The sequence below is a fragment of the Rattus norvegicus genome, chromosome 1, assembly GCF_021556685.1.
Source record: "Rattus norvegicus strain SHRSP/BbbUtx chromosome 1, alternate assembly SHRSP_T2T, whole genome shotgun sequence".
In the NCBI taxonomy this organism is placed as follows: domain Eukaryota; kingdom Metazoa; phylum Chordata; class Mammalia; order Rodentia; family Muridae; genus Rattus; species Rattus norvegicus.
In genome coordinates, this window is record NC_141534.1 from 74,110,837 (window position 1) to 74,130,891 (window position 20,055).

The 20,055-nt window shown below is 35.7% G+C and overlaps 1 protein-coding gene across 1 annotated transcript; it reads left to right on the forward strand.

The window, feature by feature from the left end:
- The first annotated feature begins 198 nt into the window (after positions 1 to 198).
- Positions 199 to 15,733, forward strand: LOC120097717 (vomeronasal type-2 receptor 116-like). Its single transcript, XM_087599731.1, has 6 exons — positions 199 to 392; positions 2,331 to 2,622; positions 2,975 to 3,787; positions 5,495 to 5,722; positions 12,868 to 12,991; positions 14,814 to 15,733. The coding sequence occupies exons 1-6, from the start codon at positions 199 to 201 to the stop codon at positions 15,731 to 15,733; spliced, it is 2,571 nt and encodes an 856-aa protein (XP_087455857.1).
- Positions 15,734 to 20,055: the final 4,322 nt, after the last annotated feature.

Genomic DNA, 20,055 nt, shown 5'->3' on the forward strand with positions numbered 1-20,055 from the left:
GTGGATATCAAATGAAGCTCCTCATGAGACATTGTCAAAGATTCTTCAGGGATGAGGAAACACCTGTAGAAAAGGAAACATGAATAGAGGTATAGCATCTTCTTGGCCAGTGTAGAAGATGGGAATAACTGCTACATGTTTGCTGATCTGTGAAGCAATTAACTATCAATACTGCCCAGGCTCAGAGCAGGAAAAAATATGCTCACCTTCATTTTACTCTTCTTTCTCCTGAACATTCCACTTCTTGTGGCTAGTTTGATTTATCCCACATGCTTTTGGAGTATGAAGAATGAATACCAGGACAGAAGCCTGGGAACAGGTTGCATGTTCTTTATTGCAGCAGTGCAACAGCCCGTGGAAAAAGAGTATTTCAGTCATATTTCGAATATACAGTAAGTACTTTTGTATTTTCTGTATAAATGACATCATTAACATTTCCTTAGACTGCTGAGGGTGAGGAGAAAAGCAATTCCAAAGATATTTTGTACTATGTTATCAACTTGCAAACCAAGAAATAACTACAAATACCTTTAGAGATGTAATGCTCTATTACCACTTTAAATTGACCTAGGGTATATTTTTGCCATCAGCCTCCCCACATACAGGGATTGAAACTTGGCAATAAAAAAACTCCAACCTTTATTTACCCCATATATCCTCCCCTAAACAGTTTCCATAGCATAGATGTCTATGGTTTCTTAACGAAGGAAACACCATCAATTTTTTGTGACTTTATCCTACATTTGTTTAGAAAAATAGCCATAGAGTCCTCTTTTCAGAGTATAGTTTCTAGTGCATTTGCTACAGGCACTAATGTTGAAAACACCCATATTAGTGAAGATATATATATATATATATATATATATATATATATATATATATATATATATATATATATAGCTTTCAGTTACTTTATTAAATTTTCTCCATTTGGTCCCCATTTGTGAACTAAAGCTGCATCAAGAATTGATGTAAGAAATCTGTTTTCTGAGAACTTCATGTTTTGATCTGTATAACTTCACTGGGTTTTATGTCTTACAAAGTCTAGTTCTCTCTATAAAAAAGAGGAAATGTACTGATTATAAGAAACATGTTTCCATTCTTTGAAAAGTGACATATTACTAGTAGTAGTGACTAGTTACTTCCCTTATCACTTTCCTAGGTGACAATTTGACATATAGTTGGCAATACTGTAAAATAAGGATATAGAAGTTGCGTATTAGAACATATTTGCTTTACTATTTTTACCTCATTATTATTTCTACCTTTCTGTTATTAAATCAGAAAATTTTAATATTTAGCACCTATGTCTTTTTTTAAATAATTTTACAAAGTATAGTTGCATATTTTAGCAGTGTGGGCACTGTCTCCATTTTGATTTTGTGGACTTCTGATAATTTTTTTCAGACAAAGTACTTCAGACCACAAAGTCACTCTAATGACTCAATTACTGTATGTTTCTTAGTGTTTAATATGTAGGAGTTAGTGTTTGATTTTTACAAGTACTAGTCTCAAACTTCTGTAGTGTGTTACTAAAATTTTTAAAGATATTTTTCTGTGTATTTATAATCAATATTTTAAAGGGTTTGTTTTTAATATATAAAAACACAACAGATGTACAGTTTCTAACTGGAATACATATATTTAGCTGTTAGTGAAAAGTAGTAAAGAAGTAATATATTTAATGTTGATTAGTCAGATGTTTTAAATAATTCTGAAACGAGTTATTATGCTTTTTAAAAACATAAACAAAACAGTATAACTCCATAGCAACTGCATTTTAGAAAAAACGAGGATTTAAGATAAGGATGATTATGTGGGGATATAATAAATATATTTGCTCCTAATGAAAATGAATTTTAGCTACGTGAGCCAAGTATTGCCTTAAAAGATTGCTCTGAACTCAATTGTCATTCTGTTACTGCCTTTACCAATATAGAATATTTCATAAAAATACCATATACTTAATGGCTCACATATACCATGTATTTTTCATATTTCTCACTAATTTCAGAAGAATATGTGACCATATTTTGATTTTGGTCAAAGTGAAGTGTGACTTATTTATCTCATTAGCAAATATTCTAAAACAAGAGAAGCAAAAACTATCTCTGTGAGAATATGAGAGTTGTACATCTCACTTATGGACTCCCATGAATATTTCAAGGCTTTATGAGCTTCCAGCTTCTATAGTTATGTCAAACACACCACACTGGTCACTTCAATCTTTCAGGGTAAGGGCAATAATATCCAGTACAGGATTGTCCTTCTTTTGACTGCAAATGAAATCTGTAAAGTCCTGTCCTTATAAACACTGTAACCTTTTACAGAACACCTACTGAAAACCAAAAGTATCCTCTCGCCTTGGCTTTTTCCATGAATGAAATCAACAACAACCCTGATCTTTTGCCAAATATGTCTTTAGCATTTAAATCCTCAGAACACAGTTGTTATATGGAATCCCAATACAAAAGTTTCTTTAATTTTTCTTTACAAAATCATGAAATTCTCCCTAATTTTATCTGTACAGAAGACATCAAGTGTGGAGTGGTACTTAGCGGACTAAAATGGGAAATAACTGTGACACTTCATATAATCCTAAACAATTTCATATTTCAGCAGGTAAATGTGTATGTGCATGCATGCGTGCATGCATGCGTGCGTGTGTGTGTGTGTGTGTGTGTGTGTGTGTGTGTGTGTGTGTGTGTGGATGTGTTCATGTGTCTGTATTAGGGGCATGGTGGAAATTCATGAAATTAGACATATCTTGATGCCATTATGACCTTATTTGGCCTGAGCCAATCTGTGTAGTTCAAGGGTACTTTTCAGAGTCTCTGTAGGGGCTTCTGCATGTCCTCATATGAAATTGAGATGAGGGAAGTGATAGATAGCTCAGATTTCTAGAACTCTACAAAAATGTGTTTATACTTTTTCAGGATTTCATTCTACCTCATGATACTTTCCTGTCTTCTAGTTCCGTCAGCTTACTTATGGACACTTTCATCCTGCTCTGTATGATCATGAAATTTTTCCTCATATATATCAGATGGCCTCTGATGATACATCTCTAGCCCTTGCTCTCGTCTCCTTCATAATTCATTTCAGTTGGAACTGGATAGGGTTGGCCATCTCTGACAATGATCAAGGAACACATTTTCTCTCTTATTTGAGAAGAGAGATGGAAAAAAATACAGTCTGCTTTGCCTTTGTCAACATTATTCCAGTCAATATGAATTTATACATGTCAAAAGCTGAAGTGTATTACAGCCAAATTATGACATCATCTGCAAATGTTGTTATCATTTATGGTGATACAGGGAATACATTAGCTGTGAGCTTTAGAATGTGGGAATCTCTAGGTATACAGAGACTATGGGTCACCACCTCACAGTGGGATGTCACACCTTTTAAGAAAGAATTAACATTTGATAACAGATATGGAACTTTTGGTTTTGGACACCGCCACAGTGAGATTTCTGGTTTTAAATATTTTGTTCAGACATTGAACCCTTTCAAATACTCAGATGAATATTTGGTAAAGCTGGAATGGATGTATGTTAATTGTAAAATATTAGAAAATAAATGTAAGACACTGAAGAACTGCTCCTTTAATCACTCATTGGAATGGCTAATGACACATACTTTTGACATGGCCATTATTGAAGGGAGTTATGAAATATACAATGCTGTGTATGCTTTTGCCCACGCACTCCATGAGATGACTTTTCAAAATGTTGATAATCTTCTCCTTGACAATTATAAAGAAGAAAATTATAACTGCAAGAAGGTAGTACTTCTTCCATTATATGATGTTTCATGTTATAAATGTCTTTAAGACTCTCTTAGATGCCTAAACCAAATGTACTAGAATATATATTATAAAATAGAATGATTTATGAACGCTGTTCCTAATGTTCTATTATTAGTCTGAAACTCTATTGTAATGGGAATTTAGTAGAAGTTATAATTTGTGAATGTACAACTGTAATTTTGTTTCAGATCTCCTGAATTTAATCACATATTTTAATACTGAAAACATATTCAATCCTTCCTTATGAATCCATTCAATTTTGAACCTTATTCATTAATTGTCAAATATATTCTAATCACTGTAGGGGATTGTTTTAGTGAGAGATTGCAACTTTTTTTAGTTCCCATTGTAGTCTAGGGACATAACTTGCTGCTCTGAGATTATTTACAGGGAAAATACTGCTTAAATTCAGTTTACTACACGCCTGTGTGCTCCCATACGTGGGTGTATATTCTAATTTTCTGTTTCTGTATAGTTGTATTTATACACATACACATGAACCAGAGACAGGTAACATTAGATGACTCATATATGTATTTCTGTATCTTCATCTATGTCAGTCTATGGCAGTTAACATATATTTGTCTGTGTTTCAATTACTTTCTGTATGGTTGACTTTGTCTAAATTTATATTCCTGTTTATATTTATCAATGCATGTGTCTATATTTGCTCATTTGGATTGTGTGGTTTTGTTTATGTTCTTTTATTGATCTTCTGAGAGTATACAGGAAATAGTGCTAGAATTCAGTTTACTGCATTTATGTGTGTTTATGTGTGTGGATGTATGTTACTGTATATTCTTTGTTTCTGTATATCTGTGTTCATTTCTATATCTATGTTTATGTCTACATACAGATAATGTAGAGAGAGAGATACATAGTAATAGATGATTCAGATGTGTGTGTGTGTTTGTGTGTGTGTATGTGTGTGTGTGTGTGTGTGTGTGCCTTTTGTACACCTATATTTTTTGTCTGTGTAAGTGAACATAAAATTTCGCTGTGTTTCAATTACTTTCTGTATGGTTGATTTTTCTAAGTGTTTATTCTTACATATATATTTTCACGGCAAACACACATTTTCCTTTGTGTTTTCTGTATACTTCTTTCATTTAATCATTTCTCTTTTCCTGGTCTGTATGTCTTTTTATGAGAGCATCATCTTGTTCGTGTGCCAACGTCATTCAGTGAAGGTGTTAGTATTTGTTTTTGTCTACCTATGTATATGTTTTGTGCATGTTTTTGCATGTGTTTCTATGTGTGTACCTGTATAATTACGTTTTGTATTTCTGTGTTGGTTTGACTTTCTTGACGCATATTCTGGCTCTGTGGGTATCTGTATTTTCATATGTGTATTTGAGCATATATGTGTATGTTTGTGTAATAAGTGTGAGCTTCTTCCTTGTATATAACTCAATAAGAAATCCAGGCTGTCTATTTTTCATATGTTCACATATTTTATACTACAAATTCATGTTTGGTATCTGCATATCTTTGTGCTTCTGTGCTAAATTCCTCTTAGATAATTAAAATTACAGGAACATTATAGTTTTGTTTATCCCTTAGGTTTCACTGAGGTTTTTCACCTGCATACTCTGAATAAAGTTGCCTTTAAGATGAAACAAGAATACATTTTCTTACATTAAGGAATATATTATATTTTACAGTATGGTGCCTGTTTTTCAGGTTTATTCCTTTCTGAGCAAGACTCAATTCACAAATCCTGTTGGAGACACTGTGAATATGAATCAAAGAAACAAACTGAAGGAAGAGTATGACATTTTCTATAATTGGAATTTTCCACAGGGACTTGGATTTAAAGTGAAAATAGGAATATTTAGTCCATATTTTCCAAAAGGTCAACAGCTACACTTATGTGAAAATATGTTAGAGTGGTCCACGGGAAGTATACAGGTGGGTTCTGTCTAACTGTACTGATTTAAATTAGACTGTTAAGAATGTGCATCCTACCTTCCTTGAATCTGGTAAAATGTAATGATTGTCATGCAAGAGACCAATTTCTACCCTCCTAAACTATGTTTCTTCTTTTTATTTTTTTGGATGAGTTTTTAATAATTCACTGAGAGCTTCTAACATGCATATCATGTAGTTGCATCATATCAGAACCTGTTTCTTGTCTTTACCATTAACATAAAATAGTTTTACAGAACAATTTGATATTATTTCCAGTAAAGGGAGCAATTTTATTAGTGCTACTTTTACTACTACAGAGTGACTTCTAGTCTATAATGAACCTCTTTAAATTATGTATAAATCTCTGGCTCATTGTAAATTCGACATAATCAAGTCACCAATTTTTATTATGTAATTTTAAAGTCTATTTACTAAAGTCCTAAATTTCCAACACCTCTAGCTAACAGTACATAAACATGTTATGACAATTTTATTTTATGAACTGTATCTTATTTTTCCTGGTTTATTTTAAATATGAATATGGGTGTTGTTTTAATGAATGTATATCTGTGCTACACCTGCGTTTTTGGTATATATGGATGACTGAAGAGTATTCGAATCTCAGAGCATTTGCAAGAGCTCAATACTACTCAGTGGGGGTTAGAAATCAAGTTTGGATCCTCTACACTGGTAACAATTGTTTTAGAGAGCTAAGTCATGTTGATAGCCCTTATTCATACCTTGTGAAAGATACAGGTGACTAGAGTAAAATTTTCAGCCTCATTAATTCTGGCATAAATCATTCAAACAAACAAGGACATACATAGTTTCCTTCTCAATACGAGGAAGAATTGGTAATAATAAAGTTTGCTTTTCAGGAAATTTTAAACTTAAATATGTCATATACATACTACATATAGTATAGGGATGAATTCTATTGTGCTTGATTTTAATGTGTAATATTGAAAATGTCCCAAAGTTGGTTAAGAGTCTTCATGCTTGAAATGAAGTGATTTTCAGTTTGCTCATACTGTACAAAATTTATTCTTGATGTTTTTCCCAATGTAATTAAGAATATCATTCTTAGGAAAAAGAACATAAAAAGGGTAAAGTTACAGAGCTAGATATACATAAAAAAGATAGCATTAAAATCTCTTGTGTTTTCCACCAGGCCCTACTTGACTCTTACTAACACATTCAATGAAAAACTATAGATTTTTTTTTAAAATCCCACCAGTGTTCTATTCATATATATCATAATCCCATTGTGGAAACTAGTAAATAAAAACAGAAAAACATCAGAGAAATATGATTCAAACCTTAGAGTTACAGACCTAATTTGGAATATAGTCAAGGTTATACTAAATAAAGAATCAAAAATGATTATAAGAATGTTAAAAAAATCAAAGAATGAAATAGCCACCTCTTAGAGAATACAATGAAATTATCAAAATTTTAGTAAACACTGTATGATTATATGACAAAGAACATCCAGAGAGTTATAAAATAATGAGCAAATTTCAAACTAAAATATGAAATGGAAAAACATAATAAAACAAATAAATACATTAGTGAAAAGACACATAAAATGAATACTTCACGTTCAAGATGGCATGACAATACATGAAGACAAGACATAAGAATTAGAAACCTCAAAAATGACACAGATTAAAACAAGGAAAAAAAGAAAATCACAGTGACTAAGGGAGCATGATTAAAAGATCAAATGTAAATCCTAAGGGAACAATACAAGGAAGGAAACACTCTAGGTATCAATAGTAAATTCATTATATTGTAGCCCTACATTTGCAAACTAATATGGGGTGTAGATACTTGTCTAAATCAGCTTTTAAAAAGCAAATGATAAATGTTAAAAATGAAATATTTTTGGCATATGTAACTTTTTTTTGTGGAACAAAGTGAGGATATGAAAGCTGCAAGAGAGAACTCCATAGGAAGTCCCTCCCTGGATGACAGCAGGTTCCACCAGCAAAACTCATTTTCAAATGAAAGTAGTTAATGAATTCATTCTTTTATTATCTTTATATCTGTACACCAATTTACACTGCCTACTCTACTCCTACTCCTAGTCCTTCTCCTATTATTCCCCTCTTTCCCATCCGATATTCCTTCCTTCTTCAGAAAAGGGGAGCCCACGGTCATACATCAATTTACTTTGGCATATCATTTTGCACAACTAGGCAGTTTCATGTTCTCCTAATGGGACCAGGGGAGGCAGCAGAGAAGGTAGTAAGATTCACAGGGCTCAACACTTTGTCTTCATATTGTTTCCTCTTGGTATTTTTGTTTCCCCTTCTCAGAAGGTTTGAAGCATCAACACTTTGGTCTTCCTTCTTCTTGAGTTCATTTGTTTTTTAAATTGTATCTTGGGTGTTCCTAGCTTGACCTTTGGGCTTATATTTGCTTATCAATGAGTGCATACCAAAGGACATCCAGAGACTGCCCCACCTGGGGGAATCCATCACATATATAAACACCAAACACAGACAATATTGAGGATGCCAAGAAGTGCATGCTGACAGGAGACTGATACAAGTGTCTCCTGAGAGGCTGTACCACAGCCTGAAATATAAGGTGAATATAAGGTGGAAGCTCACAGGAAACCATTGAACTGAGAATGGGGTCCCCAGTGAACTAGTCAAAGAAAGGAATGAAGTAGCTGAAAGGGTTTGCAACCCCATAAGAAGAACAATAATAACAAACAAACAAACATCCCAGAGCTTCCACGGACTAAGCTACCATCCCAAGAATACACACCAATGGACCTATGGCTCCATCTACATGCATAGCAGAGGATGGCTTTGTTGGGCTTTGGTGGGAGAAGAGACCCTTGGTCCAGTCAAGGCTCAAAGCACCAGTGTAGGGTAATGTCAGCGCTAGCAGGTGGGAGTGGGTGGTGTCAGTAAAGGAGCACTCCCACAGAAGCATGAAAAGAATGGATGGAATAGCAGGTTTCTGGAGGGGAAACTGGGAAAGGGGATAACATTTAAAATGTAAATTAAAAAATCCTATAAAAGACAAAATGTAAAAGAAAAAAATCACAAGGGCAGAAAACAAAATCAGACACAGGACCTGCTACTGCTTTTAGGTGCCCCCATGTAATGACCAAGCTTCACAAGTTTACACATGTTTAGAGGATGTAGTTTAGTCCTGTGAATTTTTGTGGTATGTGGTTCAGACTCTTGTGACTTTGGGTTCCAGGTCAGTTGATATGTAGGATTTCTTGTATCCTTGATCCCTCTTGCTCTTACAGTTCTTTGTCCTCTTATCCAAGATTCCCCAAACTTTGCCTATTTGGGGGCATTGATTTCTGAAATGGTTTCATCACTGGCTTGTTGAATTCTCTCATATGATGATTTGCTAGATTCTTGCATGCAAATATTTCAGAATTTTTTTAACCAGCATCAGGGGTGAGCTTTCTCTCTTGGCAACATTTGCAAGCTATGCCAGTCATTGGTTAGTTATCTCCTCATCCTCTGCTATATCTTTATTCCTGCACATGATTAGGCAGGGTAAATTGTAGGTTATGGATTTGTGTTTAGCGTATTGTCTCAATCCCAACACTGAAAATCTTCTTGGTTTTTGGAGATGGCCATTACAGACTCCATACCCCATTTTTCAAGGAAGGTTACCCATAGTTATCCTCATAAATTTCTGGGAGTTTCTATTGCTTTAATATTCTAGCATGACTCAGAGTTGCCACTCCCATTTTAGTGCTCTCTTCAAACAACCTGTTTATTAGTCTACCCCTTCTTTTCTCATCCCATCACACTCCCATTCAGTCACCAAACCCACTCACCCTCCATGTCTACGTTATTTCCCCTTCTCAGGGAGATATATGTGTCCCACCTTGTTCTATCTTTGTTACTTATCTTCCTAAGTTTTGTTCGATGTAGCATACCATTTATATTTTTAAAGGAGGAGAATTTAAAAATATATATTTAAAACATTTAGAGATGTAACTGCCAACTCAGTTACTATAACCAGTGAATTTATTACTTATAATAAAAGGAGACAACAAAATTTTCAGGATGAACACAATTACAAAAACCATAACTCAACAATGAGCACTATGAAAGTCATTATAAGAACTCTATCATATTTAATACTAAGATGAACACAAGAGATCAAAATAATGTATAAACACCACTCGAGTGACAGGAAAAACACTTTCGAAAATAACAACTAACACTTTTGAAATAACAACTAAAATATAATATACAGAATATTTTTAGTGATGTTTGAATGTTTGTGGTCACCTGTACTCAAAAATCATAAAAAAAGAGTCTAGTTTATTTTTCACATAATTTTTATTGATTCATTCGAAATTTCATATCATGCACCATGATCATATTAAATTTCCAATTGTCTCATTTTGCTTCTCCATGATAGCACTGTACAAATATTTATTTTAAAAAAATTATGGTTAAGGGGTTGGAGATTAGTGGGAGAGTGCTTGCCTAGCAAGCACAAGGCCCTGGGTTCAGTCCCCAGCTTGGAAAAAAAAGAAAAACAAGAAAAAATTATGGTTAAAAGTCCAATTTCTGTTATTTATGCACTCACAGAATGTGAGGGTTTGTATATACTTCACCCATGTATTGGCACTATTTGGAATAGTAGCCTTGTTGGAGTAGGTGTGTCACTTTGGGTATGGGTTTTAAGACCATCGTCTTCCTGCCTTTATCTTTTGTGGACATTCCTGAGTCTTGATTAAGAACTTCCAACAGACTTCAACATCCCAACTGAAGGATCAGGTCCTGTGTTTTGTAATATGTATTAATTAATCCTGCATCTGGTTTGCTACCTGCCTCAATGATTTATGTTAGTCAATGAAACACACATATAGACTTTATATTTTCTTATGAATTAAAGAGCACAAATGCTGGGTCACTGCCCTACCTCCATGCTGTTAATCCCTACTTATTACTTATTAATTCTATATTCCTTTTTAGCTGCACATAATTACAATCAGACAGCATTCTGGGGCAGGTTTTCTTGGCACAGAGTCTGGGGCACTTTCCTTGTATTTTTTACCTTATGGGAGTCAGCCTCTCCTCTGTTGGCACTCCAAGTATCCAGCAGGCAGACCTCTCCCTTCCTCCTTCTCTTGGTTCCAAGCCCTGGGAAGGCTAAAAGTAGACTCTTTCGGTCCTTCCCAGCTATTGGTTCTTGGTGTCTTAATTTACAAATGAAATCCAACTGAGGACAGATTCCAAGAAGCTACTTGAAGACACTGTAGTACAAACAGGTGTTTTGAAAACATAAGTAGCATTCATAATACAAAAAGCTACAGCTGCACAAAAATGACTTTATTCCATTGTTCAACATATGCATATCAGTTAAGTGTCAAACATCACAAACCTAAATTCAAGGATAGAACTCTATTACTATCCAAAAGCATTCAGAAAAGACTTTTAATAAAATATAGAGTTCATTCAGAATTTTAAAAAGGAAAACGAGGGGCTGGGGATTTAGCTCAGTGGTAGAGCGCTTACCTAGGAAGCGCAAGGCCCTGGGTTCGGTCCCCAGCTCCGGAAAAAAAAAAAAAAAAGAACCAAAAAAAAAAAAAAAAAGGAAAACGAAAACCTGACAAACTAAGAGAACACATGTTGTAATAGTAAAGTTTTCTATGGTAAACTTACTAATGACATTGTACTGTATGGAGAGGAGGATCAAAGAATTTCCATTAAAACTAGATATATGGTTAAGGTTTTTAGTGTATTTAATCTGTACTCTTTGAATTAAGTGTCAGGATAATCTCTTTCCACTCATGGCTAGTCTGCCTTTACTACTGAATCTACTCAAATCAGAGATGAAATGGATATTCTGCCTTAAATTTAATTAGCAGAATATAGATGGGAAAATGTGTTTTTTTTCAACTCAGCCTCAAAACAGTGTTTAAAATCTAGGTATGAAATCACATAATTAAAAATAAATATATAAAAAGAAGGAAAGTAGTCTGTCCTTATCTATACAATAAGTTGAAATCTATCAATACGACATATTTAGACCCTGTTTCAACAAAAACAAAATATTAAAAGGAGGGTTGTGCTTAATCATACTCCCGGAAACCATCACAGGATCCTGTGTGTACTATTTCTGTGATGGCAACATCAAATGGCACATGAAACAAAGGATGCAAATTCAGCACAAAGTATCAGCAAAATTACATTGCAGCATATAGACACCCATCACCAGAGTCATTGTAATGCCAAGATTTTCTTAACTTAGGAAATAATTAATTTTAAGCCATGTAAAATTTCATCATATTTACCGGCTTTGTAAAGACTTCTCTCTTAGGAAACCCTCCATCTTCCAGCTCACTATACAGGAACTCAGCATCTCCTCACGAAAATGCAATAGTGGTGATCATATGCAGCTGTTTTGTTTTGTTTTTTTTTTCTATTTCCACTTAGTTTCTTAAGATTTGTTGTCCTAAACTTGTTGACATTATTTTGGTATTCTGATATTTCAGCTTGTATTTTCCTGGTTTTGTATGCCTTTACACATACTTGAATACTAAGTTGATGTAATTGAACACTAACTATAAAGAAAGTGAGGAAGAAAAGTTAGATTTGGCTCATGAGTTACAATCAAGGGAAGACAAGGTCTGAATAATGCAACTTAAACAAAGTCACTCAAGGAACTCTGCTTACTGGCTTGTTCTTCATGATGTGTAATGTACCACTGCCTAGAAGGAACACTGCCCCCAATAAGCTGGGCACTCCTACATCAATTACCAATTTAAAATATGTTTCACATATATGATGAGAGACTATTCTGATGGAGATAATCTCTCTATGAGGATTATTTGTGTGTTTATAATGTACTTTGTTTTAAGGAGACGAGAATTAAATAGAATAACCAGCTTGCAATATTTGCACTGGTTGCATACAAGACACTATTACCTCTTCTTCCTGAATTTCATGTTGATGGGAAACAATTCAACTTTCCCACAATTTTTTTCTTATATTGATGACTGTCATACAATGTACTATGTAAAATCCAGTAACTTTGTTGGTTTATTTAAAATAAACTCATTAATATCACATACCTATTTAACACAATTACAGAAGGGGTATGTCAAACACCTGCTAGCACGATACATCTCTTTTTTCCTTTAGATGCCAACCTCTGTGTGCAGTGCCGATTGTGGTCCTGGATTTAGAAAAGTCTGGAAGAATGGAATGCCAGCCTGTTGTTTTGACTGCAGTCCATGCCCAGAAAATGAAATTTCTAATGAGACAAGTGAGTTTTTCCTTCAGGGATAAGATCTTCAAATGGATTATTAACTGGAACCCATATAGGAAATACTGAAGTGTTCTAAAATAGAACACTATGGTAACAATATGTATCAGTTTCCCAAGTTAGTCATTATATGAATACAATAACTGAAAATATCTTTATTAAGACAAAAGTAGAACTTGTCATATATCTTTGAAACATCAAAAATTTATAGTAGATAACATATTCTCAAATAAACAGTTTTAATAAGAAAAATATAGTGTTAATGTGTTCTAGAGAAGATATTTTCTCTTGATTCTCTCTAAAAATATATGTATTTCAAGAATCTTTAAAACATTTATATTATATTGTCTTGATGTATGTACCCTTACATAAGTTTATGAACAACTATCAACTACAGAAGGACATGTAATACAGAATAAGGCATGTGGGTAGTGGGAATTAAATCAAAGTCCTTTGTAAGACTAATGCAAAAGTAAATGATAATTTCTAATTTATTGGAAACTGTTAAGAGTAAGATAGGAGATTTGTATAATAAAGACACTTTTTGATGAAACAAATCCATTTATTTTTAAAAAATTGTACAGAAACTTATGTCTTTATTATAGTAGAAACTTTTAAAAAATGTTCAATGTTATTTGAATGTAGGAAAGTGAGAATCACTGTTTACACACTATGTATAAATATTAGGAGTTCTCTATTCCATATTAGTATAAATAGCACCTAGTTAATATTTTCCACAATAGAATACATTAAAATGGTTTTGTCCTGAAAGGAATTAGCCACAATTTTTCATATGGTGGTGGAACATGCATAGCCCATATTAGTAAAATAAATATTTAGTCAGGATTTACTAAAGTCAATTGATAGCCATGCATTTATCCCTTTTTTTAAGGTGTCAACTTATATAATTGAATAGAAGTCCTTAAAGTATTTTATGGACAGTAAGATGCCTTAACAATTAAATCCTTTCCCACTAAGTATCATGAAGTTAGTTTATTCCGCAAACCCATACAATAGGAGGTAGCCAACCATTTCTTTTCTGATTTTCATGAAGTTCTACATATATCATACGCATAAGTAATTCAACAGGGATGTTTGAATACTCCTGACATTGATGCTGGGTACAAAACAAAAATACTCTCTAAGATTAACACATTCTCTTCACAGTCAAGCTAAATTCAGATAACCCTGAAACAAATTAAATACTGGCTGACAACTAAAGCATTATTCCATATAAAACACTTCAAATCTTGAAAAAAATATTATCCCTTATTACAATTATGTAATCATTCAGTCAAATTGCAATCAGATTTTCTAAACATATTAAGGTGGGTATTAGAGAGTATCTTACCTTCAATGATAGGGTTACAGCCTTTTATGATAAAGTCTCATAAATATTGGATTACTACAGTCAAAATGAGACAAAAGTAGGTATGATTTATTTATTTTTGCTGGTAAAAAATTGATATCATGTAAATGTCAGTTCTCATTCTCAACCTCATAGTTGAACCTCATAATCCCAATTACTCTCAGGTTCATGAGAACATTTCTTATATTTACATATAAACACATTTAAAAAATATACACCCATGATAAATGATCACAACAATATAGCAAAATAGACTAAAAAGTTGGTAGCTTTCATTCTCCATACTAACAATAAATATTTATTACTGAAATCAATTATGTTATTGCCCTTAACTGATCTTAACTGTATTGTCAGCAAACAGATTCACATATTGAAAAACTTCTATGTACGTAAATGAAATATCCTGACAGTAAAATTGTTGAAGCTGCACTAATAGCTTCATTTCTCCATCAGATGTGGAATTGTGTGTCCAGTGTCCAGAGGACCAATATGCTAACCAAGAGCAGAATCACTGCATTCACAAAGCTCGTATCTTTCTCTCTTATGATGAACCCTTGGGGATGGCTCTTTCCTTAATGGCCTTATGCCTCGCTGCACTCACAGTTGTGGTTCTTGGAGTCTTTGTGAAACATCACAGAACTCCCATAGTTAAGGCCAATAACTGCACTCTCACCTACATCTTGCTCATCGCACTCATCTTTTGTTTCCTCTGCCCCTTGTTCTTCATTGGCCATCCAAACTCAGCTACCTGCATCCTTCAGCAAATCACATTTGGAGTTGTGTTCACTGTGGCTATTTCTACTGTGTTGGCCAAAACAACCACTGTCATTCTGGCTTTCAGAGTCACAGCCCCTCATAGAATGATGAAGTACTTTCTTGTTTCAAGGGCATCTAACTACATCATTCCCATTTGTACTCTCATTCAAATTATTGTATGTGCCATCTGGCTAGGAGCTTCTCCTCCTTCTGTTGATATTGATGCACAGTCTGAGCATGGTCACATCATCATTGTTTGCAACAAGGGTTCAGTCACTGCTTTTTACTGTGTCCTGGGATACCTGGCCTGCCTGGCCTTTGTGAGCTTCACCCTGGCTTTCCTTTCCAGAAACCTGCCTGTCACCTTCAATGAAGCCAAGTCCATGACATTCAGCATGCTGGTGTTCTGCAGTGTCTGGGTCACTTTCCTACCTGTTTACCATAGCACCAAAGGCAAGGTCATGGTAGCTGTTGAGATCTTTTCCACCTTGGCTTCTAGTGCGGGAATGTTGGCATGCATTTTTGCTCCAAAATGTTACACAATACTGTGTAGACCAGACAGAAATTCTCTTCAAATGATCAGAGAGAAGTCATCTTCCCACATTCACATTTTATAAAGTTGACTTACACATGCATAGTTGGTTCATAATTACCAAACATGCGATTACATTGCCATGTCTATTTTTAGAATGACTGTCACTGTTCTCTTTGGTGATATTGTGTAGCAATATCATGTCTACTGAGGTCTACCTTATCACGTATAATCTTCCACTATTTTCTACATCAATCCTCCTCTTTTCCAGAAAGAGGTAATAGAATTTTGAAACATTCTCAGAACTAGAGTTCTTCTGGGAACAGAGAAGAGAAAGAATTATTTTTTCAACAGGTTGATAGAATATTTCAGGAGACGGGTTGACGTCACAACAATATAAATAAAGCCCTGCTCTTGTAAGGAACTGATTCAATAATCAATCCCACCAAGTACTATAAACTACCACCTGTAAAATTGTTACAAAGGATCAGATGGTTTCTTCTGGGCTCCAAATTTACCTGAACTTATTTATGCACATAATCACACACACACACACACACACACACACACACACACACACACACACACAAATTCCATAAAATGTTAAAAATATAGAATATTACAAAGACTTTACACTGGCAGTCTGCTCTTCAATGTTCAGAATTACAGGAACTTACAGAAAAAGGATGGGACATAGGTAGAGATGACTGGATTTATGTTAAGGCATTTTTAATAAGAACCCTCAACTTTAAGTGTACCATAAACGACACAGTTGTGAAATTTTCAAGGACAGCACTACTTGTTGAAATAATCTTAATCTGTGGAATTTATAGGGCTTCGACAAAGATCAGTTCTGATACCAGAGAGTAAACTGAAGTATGCAGCCAATAGTTGTCAGCCCTGACAGCAGCTAATGGAGGTTGCTTCAGAAATTAATTGTGGTTGATTCTGGCAATGAGCTGTTAGAGAAGATAAAAAACAGGGAAATCAAATATTCACACACACATACACACACACACACACACACACATGTACACTCACATGTAAAAGATAGTACTTGCATGCAAACTGACACAGAATAGTTGAAGCAAAAGCAAGGTGCAGTCACTTGAAACATGCAAATATGTACATATAGACAGACACAGACAAACACATACATATATACATGTTAAATGACTGGAGCAATGCTTCAACCAGCAGACTTGAAGTATTTCACATATAAGCATATATGCATGTAAATAAATATTCAGATATATACACGTACTGGAGGTTGGGTGGAATAAATTTCCAAAAAACGGGCCTCAAGAATTTTACATATAACATACAGACATATATAAACACAATTGTTGGAAGAAGCAAGCTCCAACATACCCAGCAAGCGTTACATGTACATACATATAGATTTGATGGATGGAACAAAGTTCCAACAAATTCTCACAAGAACTTTATATATGTACATACATGTGGGTCAGTGAAATGCAGACTGGTTCCCAGTTGATCAGAGGTTTGAAAGCCCAGTGACCCTATAAAAGATGGCAGGCATTTAGACTGACTCGCAGTAAACCAGGCCAGTCAGTAGCCGCATCCCTCCATAGAATTTTGGCCATCAGTTACTTAAGCCCAACCCCCTCCACAGATTAAAGCAAGTCATTACAGGTCACAGGGACTCAGAACAGATTTCTATTATGTGACATAGTCAAAGACATGGAGACTTAGCCAATAAACTTTCCTTCCCAGAAACTCCTCCCTGCAGGCCAACCTTGAAAAGAGGGGTATGGTTTTACTCATCTGCTTTCAGCCATGCCAATAAATGCCTTAAAACAATGGACTCTTTCTTTTCATTGGGATCCACCATGGGGATCCACAGAGAAGGCCTTGGTCTACAAAGCCATTGTCTAATCTTGCTTAGAAGTCCTCCCTGCACTGCCAGTCTTCCCTACCACCCAGCCTACAGCCCTCCACAGTGCTGCCTTGAAGCCAAAACCTCTCCCCCACAGGACCAACCAGAGTGCTATCCCTCTTTTAACCCTTGGCCCTGGGCTAGATCCAGCTTGTGGAGTCCCACTCTGTTCTCAGCAATTCTAAGGCATTCAGTGAGAGTATGAGAACCTGAGGGTCCCTACCTCCTTGTATCCCAGGTACAGCGAGCCAGCTGCACCTTTGTCCTCTGCCACAGACCATGCTTCCCCACCTCAGGAGCTGTGTCCCGGGGCTAGCCTACATCAGTCATGAAAAAACACTATGTTCCCAATACCTTGACAGTAAATAATATTACATAATACAGGTAAGGTAAAGAAAGAACTTGTTACTGATTAACAAGATGCAAACAAGAAGGTATTTCAGCTAGTTTCTCTTTCTTGCAAACAGCGATCGGGGGTTTAAAAAAAGAAAGAAATCTTTATTTTTTTCTGATATTATTTATATTGGAAATATTTAATTTACATTTCAAATGTTATCCCCTTTGCCAGTTTCCCATCTATAAACTCCTTATCCCACCCCTTTTCCTGCTTCTTCTATGAGGGTGTTCCCCTACTCACCTACACATTCCTGCCAGCCTGATCTGACATTCCCCTACACTGGGGTATGGAGTCTTAATAGGATCAGGGTCTTCTCCTGCCATTGGTGTCCATCAAGTCTATCCTTGACTCCATATGCAGCTGGATCCATGGGTCTGTCCATGTGTACTCTTTGGATAGTGTGTTTAGTCTCTGAGAGATCTGGTTGGCTAATATTGTTCTTCTTAAGGGGTTGAAAACCCCTTCAGCTCCTTCAATCATTTCTGTAACTCTTCCACTGAGGACCTGTGGGTCTCTGGTGCTGGGGTGGTTCAGCTAGGTGCATGAGTTCCAGCAAGAGGGAGAGAACTCAGGAAGGTAGGGGGACCAGCTTTTGCTTCCTCCACTGCTGGTTCTGTTTCTGCCATTGAAGCTTCATTTTGGTTGCTCACAATGGGCAGAGCTGGGGAGGGGTGGAGGGGAGCTTCTGGCAGTGATGATTTCAGGAGAGCAGATCTCTTCTCCAAGCAGGGATATTACAGCTCTTATGAAAGAATCTCTCAGAAGATGGAATAATCCCTGTACCCTTTTAATTCTGAACAGGATTCTTAAATACTTTTTTTTTTTGGATGGGTCAGTATCTGACAGCAGGTACTTCCTATTGTTTGGCCTGAGAGCTTAGGAAGACCTTGTCTACATATTCAGGGGTGTGGTTCTGTTTCTTAGACTGATCTGTCTTGAGCCTACTTGACCTATTGTCATTTCTTCACCTGTGGAGGAGGGGTTTAGGGTGTTGTCCTCTATGACTGATCTGTCTTGAGCCTAGGTAACCTGTCCTCACCTTTGGAAGAGAGGCTTGGGGCATTGCTCTATGTGACTGGTGTCTCTCAAGCCTCTCTATAGGGGTTTGTGGAGAGCTGTAGCTAGTGAGGCCTTGAGCTGGGAGGCTAGGAATGTGCCTGCCATCCCTATTAGGGTTTCCTGGGATTCAAAATGCCTCAACCAAGAGTAAGTGTACTTTTCACAGCTCTCTTTCCCACAGGGACCCTGTTCTCAGTTCAGTGGTTGGCTGACAGCAACTGCCTCTGTATTTGTAATGCGCTGGCAGAGCTTCTCAGGAAACAACTATGTCAGATTCTTGTCAGCATGCACTTCTTGATATCAGCAATATTATTTGGGTTTAGTGGCTGTATGTATACGGGCTCGATCCCCAAATGGGGAAGTCTCTGGATGGCTATCCTTCACTCTCTGCTCCAGACTTTGTCTTCGTTTTTCCTTCTGTCCTCCTACGAACATTGTTGTTCCCCCTTCTAAGAAGGATTGAAGCATCTGCATTTTGTTTGTCCTTTTTGAGCTTCATGTGGTCTGTGGATTGTATTTTGGGTTTTTTTAGCTTTTGGGCTCATATTCACTTATCAGTGAGTGCATCCAATGTGTGTTTTTCTGGTGATAGGGTTACCTCACTCACACTGATATTTTATAGTTCCATCCATTTGCCTGTGAATTTCATGAAATCATTGTTTTGAATAGTTGAGCAGAATTACATTGTTGAAACCTGCCACATTTTCTGTATCCATTCTGCTGTTGAACGTCATCTGGGCTCTGTTCAGCTTTGGGCTATTATATATATATATATAAGGCTGCTATGAACATAGTGGAATATGTATGTTTGTTATATGTTGGGGCATCTTTGGGTATACGTCCAGGAGTGGAATAGGTGGGTCCTCATGTAGTACTATATCTACTTTCCTGAGGATCCTCCAGACTGGTTTCCAGATTTGTTGTAACAGCTTGTAATCCCACAAACAATGGAGGAGTGTTCCTCTTTTACCACATCATACTCACCAGTATCTGTTGTCAACTAAGTTTTTGATCTTAATCATTCTGACTGTTTTGAGGTGGAATCTCAGTG